Below are 10,359 nucleotides of genomic sequence, written 5' to 3' on the forward strand. Positions count from 1 at the left end.
ATGAGAATCTCTGTGCATTATTTTCACTGTGGTCCATGGCTGGATGTTGTTCCAGCCTTTTTGAAGCTTGCCTTTGTTTTCCAAGCTCACTGGAATTTTTTGCAGGACAGCAGCTGACTGATAGCTATTTAACCCCTAGCAATCCCAGTCCTTTATTAAGGGATTTATTAAACAATTAGATCAGCTGAAATCACCTGTATTACATAGTAGTAGTGGATAAGTACATCAAATGAATGTAAGGAAATAAAAAGTAATGTTTCTTACCAAGCTTTCTTCCACTTAAAATGCTGCAGTGCAGGTAGGATTTTTTTTCCTTCCTCCATGTATATCCAAGGGGACTTGCAGGTAAAAGAAAACTGGAAACTTCAAGAGATTTCTTCATCTCTCGGAATGTTCATATTGATTTGGTCCTGGTGCTATAGCCATGTCAGCAGCTGAAAAGATGAATTTCTGTTTGCTCATGCATACACCTTACCCTGCAGCCTCAGTACACATCTGACTGCACCTTGGCCAGTGCTGGCCTTTTCCTACCAGGTCTGGGCTTGCACATTGGGCAAGCAGAATTTTCAAATCTTGTATCTGGTTCACAAGTGTAATCTTCAGACAGCATTTTGTTTAGCAAAAGAATGTGTTCCCATGGGAAAAGAGCAACATAAGGAGCTCTATCAAAGTGAAAGATCTTACTACACTAGTATCTTAATACGTATCTTTCTGCATGGGCAAATATTTGGGGCTCTTTTGCAAGCCCTGGTGGTGTAGGGCAAGCAAAACATCACTCTGGCTGTCATCCTAATGTTTGTGCAAATAAATTAACAGCGTGGGCATGTTATTAGGCATGAAATTTGTATGGCCAGAGGCTGTAAATCTATCTGTCTGTGCTATAATCCTGATTAATACTCAGCTACTCTTGCAGTATTTATTCTGTTAATCATGATTTTGCTACTGCTAATTGTGTTTTTGTCTGAACTTAAGCTAGGGTGGTATGTGTGGAAGCTCTTTTAGGACTCCAATTTATACCTGTAGAGATACTTTTTGGGGCTCTCTAGGAGCTGGTCTGCTTTGCTCCTTTGCCAGACATTACCCTGTCAATATAATGAAGGGTGGTTGGGCAGTGAAACAATACATATTATATTAATAGGTATTTTATGATATTATATAATATAGACATCTCATTCCACCCCCTGCCATGGGCAGGGACACCTTCCACAATCACAGGTTGCTCCAAGCTCCGTCCAACCTGGCTTTGGACAATTCTAGGGATCCAGGGGCAGCCACAGCTTCTCTGGGAAACCTGTGCCAGGGCCTCCCCTCCCTCCTGGAGAGGAATTTCTCCCCTATGTACAATCCAACCCTGCCCTCTGGCACTGTGAAGCCCCTGGCAAGTGAATTAAAGCCTCTGAGCACTTTCATGTTTCACACTCTGCCCAGCCATTTAAAGAAATACTCATGACCTATTTTTGGGCTTTCTGGCAGTCGGTGATGTTTGCCAACATTGCAGTTCATCTCAACTGCAATACTAGGAAGAGACAGTCTAGGCTATTAATTTGTTTTAAGTTCAGCTGACCAGTATTTTTTTGTCTCGTGAGGTGGAAATTCCTCCTTCAGGTACCTGACAGTACATGTGTTTCCTTCCCTTGCTAACCCGCTCCAATCATCAAGGGTCTTGGCTTTCCAAAAACTGAACATACAACATGGTCTCTGTTCCTACACAAGAGCTGCAGCGGGACTGGGCACAAGGCATGGAGGGACAGGACACAGGGAATGGCTTCCACTGCCAGAGGGCAGGGACAGATGGGCTATTGGGAAGAAATTGCTGGCTGGGAGGGTGGGCAGGCCCTGGCACAGGGTGCCCAGAGCAGCTGTGGCTGCCCCTGGATCCCTGGAAGTGTGCAAGGCCAGGTAGGACAGGGCTTGGAGCAATCTGGGCTGGTGGAAGATGTCCCTGCCCATGGCAGGGGGTGGCACTGGATGGGCTTTAAGGCCCCTTTCAGCTCAAACCATTCTTTGATTCTATTTGCTTGCATCATTCCCAAGTGCTTAAAGCAGTCACTAGAAAGTTTCTCTGACACTTGTTTCAAGTTTAATTTCATCTGTTTCCTTTTAACGTCCCTGGGGGTATAATCACTTCTGCTTGTTCACACACCTTTGAAATCCTGTGGATCATTATTGCTTCTTCTCCTCCTCTCATCTTTGAAGAGGTGTCCACTCAAACTAGATACACATAAAATATTCACCTACTGTCAAATTTCCTGCTCAACAAATATCTCTTCCCCTGTGTAGTACAGCTGACCAAGTGATTTTCAGAAGTAGGTAGTAAGTATCAGCTACTTCAAGGCTGCCTAGCATCCCTCAGGCTAATGATAGATAGTGGAATTAATAATTTTCTCTTTTTCCTTGGGGGGAAAAAAAGAGTAGAATTTATATCTTATAATTAACTGATTTTTCAATTAATATATTTTCTGTGAGAGAAATAATAATTCTGGCTGCTTTGTGTTTCTTGTGTAAGTATTTTCCTGTATGACTCAACACATTCACTAATTGGGGTGAAGAACCTTCTTAGCAGTACTTGGCAGAAAAGGCAAAAATGTGCCACACTTGCTGTGAGTATTTAGAGAGAGCTTGTGGTTTGACTGATTGAAAAACTGGATGTCAGTGAGGAACTGTAATGAAAAAACAGCCTGCTGCATATGGGACTTAAAACCACTTTTTCTTTTCAAGTATTTGTAATACTGTTATAACAGATGTGTAAAGCAGCACTGTGAGAAACTGATGGGTTTACTGTATTTTTTCACTAACCCACTAACCAGTTTCCTCAAGTTTTTATTTAAAGAAATTGAATTAATTTTCTTTGATGTGTGAGATGTTTCTGTCCAGTCTATAGGATTTTTTTTTTTTTTTTTTTTTTTTTGCTATAGTATCATTGTGTTTGCTGAGATTGTTTTGTTTCTTAATGTCAAGGAGGTTTAGGGACAATGTGACTCTTGTCATAGAGTCTGTCTGTCTGACTGTCACAACATTTCAGCTGGAAATTCTGGTTGTTCTTGGTGCAACAGTCAGGCTTTGTTCACATTTGTGTGACAGCACCATCACCAGAGGTGCTGACACTGGCTAAATCCAGTGGTTTTCCTGTATCAAGTAATTAACTGTGAGTTGAAAACTTGGTCTAATGAGATTTTCTAATCTTGGTGTTGTTTAGTTTTTTTTGTTAGTTTGAGAAACTCATTTGCTAGCTGATTTCTGAGTCATGTAAGCTGTTAAACACTGCCTGTATTCCCATTTTCCCCATCTCTTAGGTCATTTGGATCCAGGCTTCCTTGCAGGTGACAAAACCTCTTGTGGCAATGCTCAGGCCAATGAAGAAATTAACATTGCCTCTTCTGATAGTGAAGTAGAGATTGTTGGAGTTCAGGAACATGCCAGGTATGAATTATTTTTTTGCTCTAATATTAATTTCATTTTATCAGAATGTCTGTACCAAAATCAATAAGGAAAGAACTGCTGGCCTTCACTTCTGTAGTTACCCATCCATGAGTGATGCCCAAAAGGCAACAAATGTTGCACTTTTTTTTTTGTTCTGTTTGGTTTTGTTTTGTTTTGTTTTGTTTTGTTTTGCTGGTCATGGTGTCAGAATGTGTTTTTCTTTAGAAAGTGACCAACTTGATAGTTATTCAGATGAAAGATGTGTTTCAATATCAAACATTAACTGGCTGAAGATGTATAGTATAAAAATACCAAACACTGAGATAATAAGTGTAAATACATCAGCAGATTTTAAAGGAATACGTGAATATACAAATAATTAAGTGAAAATCTTTATGTGGGTTCTTATTTCCTTTCAAAATATTAAGTTTTTTTATCAGCTTCCACTTTAGTTAATTAGTTAGTAGGAGTAAAAATACTATAATTTTTTCAGTGACTAATGTCATCAGATATCCCCTTTAGGTTAAAAATCAGATCATTTTGAATCTTGGGTTTATTTCAAGATTCAAGAGAGGTCAAAGTAGATAAGAGTATGGATGCCAGAGGTTTATCTCTGAAACCTGTTCAACTGTTCTTCTTGGTAGGAATTTTTTAAAATTATTCTTCATTTTTAGTCAGTGGTCTTTCCTTGGCTTTAAATATTATGAAGCAGTTAAACAAAATAGACATTTTTTTAATAGTGTGGAGTGTGAATTTGGTGGAATAAAACTGAGTTAAAATAGTACATAGACAAGCTCCTTCCAAAATGTTCTGCTGCCTAGTGGGTGCTTGGAGGCAGAAGAGGGGTGTGAGGAAGATGGAAGAGAGTTCCTTGTCCCTTCACTGCATCTTTATTGAGAAAGAAAGTGTTCAGGACACAATTTCCCAGGCATGGATAATGCAGGGACAGCCCAGTGCTGTTGGATGTGGAAAAAAAGGAAATTTTCAGATCCAGAAAGGGGATTTAGAATTATCTTTTAGAACAGTAGGAAAGTCCCTGCATGGTCAACTCTTTGGGAAGATGGTAATTCCTTAGGAAGCAGCTCTCCTGGTTGTTTATGCAGCAGAGCCCAAGGCTTGGAGGGTCTTTGTGCTGATGGTGAGGGGTGTGGATTCACCTTCCAGCACTGGCTGCTGTAAATCTGTGCAGCACTGCACACAGGACCCTTGTGCTTCTGTCCCCTCTTTGAAAGCTTTCCATGCTGCTGCCTCAATAATACTCACCCTCTATAGGAATTTAAACATTAGCTAAATGCAGAGTTGCTGTTTAAAATTAGTTTTAGTATATATGGACTGAAATAATTTCAGCAAATCAGACTAAAAGCACTCTTCGATACTTTCCTTGGTTCCTATGCCAGTAAGCTGCAGACCAGTGTTTACTGCCTCCCTTAATACTCACTTGCACATTTCACTTGTTTGAATCCTATTTAGAGTTTTATTTCTTGTTCAGGTCTAGGCTTGCAGTTATGAAGTATTGATGGGCTTCTGGCAGGGCTGTTGTTTGGATAAGGGCTAGGTTTTTGATTAGTATTTTCTGCATGCTTAGTCAGTGTGGTGTTTGGATCCTGGTTTTTATCATGCTCCCTATTCCGTGTCATCGTTGGGCTGGTGTGAGTTGTGAAACCCTGGATTTTGTCCACTGTTTGCAGTTCTTCAGATTCTGAATGAATTGGTGCTGTTTCTCATCGCTGGGGTATTCCTTGGCATTTACTTAGAGCATCAAGTCATTTTTCAGTTTGTTTAATTTTTCACCAGTAGAATTTTGTAAATCATGCATGCATATAAATCAGTCTTCCTCTAGTTTTTCGTACGAGGTTTTTTGGGGTTTTTTATTGTCTTTACTTGGTATCTTCCCTTAGCTGTAGATTGGAAGAATGTTCTGGGCACATGTTTGACTGAATGTTTTGCTGTTGGCTGCTTGTGTTGGTAGTTTGAGGATAAACACTTATTTTTCAGAGATATCTTTTCTGTGAGATAATTTATGGCTTGGTTTTCATAATCTTCAGGAAGAAAAGTTAGTCTAAACACTGAGGACTGTTCTCAGAATGATGCACCACAGTCCCTGAGACCAAACACCTTATTTAATTTGCTCTGCCTACAAGATTTTCTTGCCAGTTAAGCTTAAAAATAGTTGTCCTTAAAATAAAGCTTTAAAAGAAAAGAATCCTATACATTTGTTAGACTTACAGGGTCTTATTGCTAATTCTTTGTAGATAAATACTTTAAGTATGTGTTTTTATGACAGAAGAAGTAATAAAAGAGTCATTCTGAACATTACATCTAAGCCTAAGGAGCGTATCTGAGAAGGCAATGAGACATTTATATTCAGGGAAGTTACAGCTCAGAGAACTAGATTTTTCATTCTATTTCATGAAATTCCAACCAGAACCAAGACAGCTGAGCATAACTGAAGTAGTTTTGGAGAAAATAAATAGCACAGACTTAAATTGGAATAAATAAAATGTAAATGTCAGGGATATTTGACCAGTGCAGGAAATTTGAGTTCCTGAAATATATGTGCCTTCACAAAGAAATGGGAAAAGGTTACCCCAGCAGCCAGAGCACCTTGTGTTTATCCATGCAGCCAGGAGGAGTCACAGCCACTCCTAGTGCTTACAGGAGCAAAACAATTTTTGGAGCACTAGGTATCAATTTTTACTAGCGCCTGTGTAGGATTTACAGCTGGAAATGGAGTGACCATCCCAAAGCCTCTAGTAAATTCCTGTAATCACTTCTTCATACAAAAAATTATTCTACCTTTCATTTTGCATTTTTTTTTTCTAATTGCTCTTAACATGTGCTTCATTTGTCATGTATCTACTGCAGATATAATAAGTAAAAATGCTGTGTGAAAGGTACCTGGGTATAGCTCTTCAGTAGGGCACTGGAGCCTTATCTTCAAATACACCTTTTAGTCTCATTGGCTGTCTCAGAGCTTAAATGTTTTGCTGAAGTGGGGCTGAACTGTTGTCAGTGAGCATTTCCCAGCATGTTTGTAATTTTCAGTTTAAAAGACCAAAACAAAAAAAATTCAGATGTAATAATGGCTGTAATAAAATAATTAGCCAGATCTCTTTTGCAATTATTGTAGTGAAAGTATCGTTACCTCCTTGTTTTAATATGACTTTGATTTAATATTGAAGTATAGCTTTTCATTTTCTTTTAGGCAGCCTCACTTCAGATTTTTCTCTTTTTAAAAATTCCAATGGGTAAAGCTCCATCAGGAAACTGCATGGTACTACACATGGTGGGGCAGGCTTCCTCAAGATCCGTGGGATCCATGCACATATTTTTCAAGGAGGATCACGTGACACTCACTGGCATTCCTTTAAAATAATTTAATCCCCAAATTTAAATTTAGCTTAGTGTGTTTGAGATGCCACGGACTCTACAAGTGGAGAATCCAGTTTGGAGAGGGAAGTGCTAACCGGAAAACAATAAAACACTGGAGGAGGGGATGTCATGGCTGAGCTGAGCAGTATCCCTGATGCTGTGTGTGTGTGTCCCTCTCCTCACTGCAGGTGTGTGCATCCTAGGGGAGGGGTGATCCAAAGCGTGTCCTCCTGGAAGCGCAGCTCGCCATTTGGGAGCGTCCAGCCCACGCAGCCGTGGACAGCAGTGGCTCCCCAGCAGAACTGGTCCTCACCCCCAGAAGTGGTGGACCTCACTCTGGACGAGGACACCAGGCGCAAATACCTCCTGTAAGGCCGTGTCGCTGTGCTCTGCCCCCTCCCCTCCTGCCCTCCCTGGCACAGAAGTTCAGTGGTTAAAACATCACCTCCAGAGGCCCGTCCTTGGCACCAAGAAACCCAACCCCGTGGCGTTTCTCCATGTCCACAGGAATGTAGTCTGATTTCAGTATCACTTCAAATGGTTTTGCCTTCTCTAAGGAGAATTCCTGCCCAGAATTAACAGCACCAAATTTAAAACACATCTGCAGTTACTAATGTGTGCATGTATATCTAACAAAATAACTGCGTGCAAACTTACATCCTCCCACCCTCCCCACCTCCCAACTCCAGGAGTTTTTTACTTTATCAGTGTCTTGAGTTTGTTAGTAGTAGTGTGTTGCTGTGTGAGCATCAGTGGTTTTGAGAAATGCTGTGTCCTCACCGATTTCAGTGGAACTGGGGGGTATTCAACACTTCCAAAATTTGGGCCAGGAGTATTTTTACCCTAGTTGATTTGGTTATGCCACCAGCAGGAGGGATTGTTTTTAATGCAAATGTCTCATAGCAAATGCACTGAACAGCTTTAATGAAAACATTTTTATTTTCAATGTAAGTTATAGTTTATACTCTTCAGTGCTGAGTCTTCTGTCCACTTGACTACTGTGTTTCACTGGTGAATTCCCACAGCTTGAAATGGCTAAAATAGTAATAGTAGTGACTTAGGAACAGCTGAACATTGCAAAAGCATAGGAAAAGGCCAAGATTCAGGAAACACTTTCTATCAGAGTATTTACCAAAATCAGTGGAACGACTCACTTCAGCAGGCTGCAGTTTCTGTGGTATATATGGAAATTCCTGCCCCTTGTCTGTCATTTTGAGCCTTTCCCAAGGCAAAAAAACCAAAGATTAGATTTTAACAAGATGATATTATTCACTTTAAATGTCTACTTTGCAATTGAAACATTCCTTCATATTCCAGATGTTTCTAGTGGGAATTTTGTACAGCTCTGCCATTAGATTTTTGCTATTTAAGGCTGAACGGGGTGGTCAGGACATGGGAAGTTCTGCTTTTCTTTCATGTCGGCTGGTTTTCAAAATTTATTTGGCTTCCCTTAATTTTATTTGTGGGCAAAATAAAAAAATTAAAATAGAGTTACCTGTGTTGTCACATAAGGGAAAAACGGCCCAGCAGGGGGGGTATCATTACTAACAAACACCTGTTTCTTCCATAAGCAAAACAGTTGATGATGCACTTTACACAACAGCTGGGTAAGGATTGATATGCCCATTTCCAGCTTTCTAGAACATTGAACATAAGTGTCGTGCATGGCCAGAAAAATATCTGTGGTGTTTTTAGTGACCAATTCCTTTCTGTGGGAGGGAGGAGGGGGAGCATGGATGGATCCTGTTGGCCCCACAGCAGGGAAAGGCCCTGTGCTGCTCTGCCCATCTTTTCTTCTCATGTTTCCATCAGCTGTAGGCTCATACACCTGCTGTAAAGGTAACTTTGGAACAGCCACCTCCTGTGACTGCTTCTTCCTGTTTCACAGAGTCTCTTGAGGATTGGTTATGAAGAAAGCTGTAGGGACCCCTATTTGCAGTCCTTCTGTGAGAAAATGCAAACTATCTCTCCCTGTTTTTCAGTTGGTATATGATGTGACTTCCACGTGTACATAAAAACAACTGCCTCCTAACCAAACTTCCTCCAATTGTGCACTGTGTTTGTTTAAACAGCTCATGTATTGTAGTCTGATGCAGGTTTTCTTTTATTTAAAACACTATGTATTTTCTCTTAACAAATTTCAAGGCTAGTGATCTGAAAAAAGCAAGCACTGGATATAGGTAGGAAATGGTTTGGTTTTGTTTCCTTTTTTTTTTTCTTTTTGTTTTTTCTTCTTCTTTCTTTCTTTTTTTTTTTTTTTTAAACTTCTGTTTTTTAAAAAGAGCAAAAATGTGCCTGGGTGGTTTTTGCTCTTCTCAGCAGGACAGAGAAAAGTTAGCCATTGTATGGCTGTGAACCAATGCACTTGGGGCCTGGTCCAGAACCCACTGGGGTCAGTCTGGGGCTGCCTATTGACCTCAGTGTGCATTGGCTCGAGCCCTTCAGGGTTTAGCAGTTTTCCTGAATTGCTGGAGTGTGAACTTGGAATCTTCTATAGTGAAGACAAATCATTGCTCAGAATCTAAATGTTTAAAATGTGCGGCTCCAGTTAAAAATAAAATTTGATTCTTCTTGACACTCACTATTTAGTTCTCATTTTCCATCTAGTATTTAATGGTCTTTGGAGAGAAATAATAATAAAACAGAGTGTTATATATATATATATATATAAATATATATATTTTTGGTGCAAGATGAGACCTTCTGTTTTTTGAAACAAGTCTGTAGCATAAAGGTTAAACTATTTTAAGACAAAATAAAATAGAGTGTATTATTTAAACAATATCAATTTGTTGGGTTTTTTTTTCCACTTTCATCAAATATGCTGCTGTTTGTCACATCTACAAATTAAATCCATAAATTCTGGATTACAGTTGCTGAAATTCGGCACTGTTTCTTGCTGTAACACATTTAATTTTGTACATATGGAATGTTGAAGTGATTACTGACTGCAAAATCTTCCTTTTATCTTGGACCAGTGCAGGACCAACACTTCTGTACCCTTGGTGCAAGGGGATGTGCAGGTACCAGTGACAAGGGGCTGCTGCCCATCACAGAATCCCAGGACAGTTTGGTTGGGGTTTGGAAGGGACCTTAAAGATGGTCTCATTCCACCCCCCTGCCACAGGCAGGACACCTTCCACTGTCCCAGATTGCTCCAAGCCCTGTCCTACCTGGCCTTGGACACTTCCAGGGATCCAGGAACAGCCACAGCTGTTCTGGGCACCCTGTGCCAGGGCCTGCCCACCCTCCCAGCCAGCAATTCCTTCCCAATATCCCATCTGTCCCTGCCCTCTGGCAGTGGAAGCCATTCCCTGTGTCCTGTCCCTCCCTGCCTTGTCCCCAGTCCCTCTGCAGCTCTCCTGGAGCCCCTTGAGGCCCTGGCAGGGGCTCTGAGCTCTCCCTGGAGCCTTCTCTTGTGCAGGTGAACAGCTCCAGCTCTGCCAGGCTGGCTCCAGAGCAGAGGGGCTCCAGCCCTGGCAGCCGCTCCGTGGCCTCCTCTGGTCTGGCTCCAGCAGCTCCCTGCCCTCCCTGTTTTGGGGCTCATTGTGCCCTGAAGAATCCCCT

General features: G+C 41.0%; 1 protein-coding gene across 1 annotated transcript in view; it reads left to right on the top strand.

Moving 5' to 3' along the window:
* Positions 1–9,576, top strand: part of ARK2N (arkadia (RNF111) N-terminal like PKA signaling regulator 2N) — a 44,132-nt gene extending 34,556 nt beyond the window's left edge. The window contains exons 4-5 of the mRNA XM_021538906.2: positions 3,294–3,420; positions 6,981–9,576. Of these exons, the coding sequence (XP_021394581.2) occupies positions 3,294–3,420; positions 6,981–7,164 (311 nt within the window). The 3' untranslated portion in view covers positions 7,165–9,576. The remainder of the gene's footprint in view (positions 1–3,293; positions 3,421–6,980) is intronic.
* Positions 9,577–10,359: the final 783 nt, after the last annotated feature.

This window comes from Lonchura striata, chromosome Z (assembly GCF_046129695.1).
Source record: "Lonchura striata isolate bLonStr1 chromosome Z, bLonStr1.mat, whole genome shotgun sequence".
Lineage (NCBI taxonomy): Eukaryota > Metazoa > Chordata > Aves > Passeriformes > Estrildidae > Lonchura > Lonchura striata.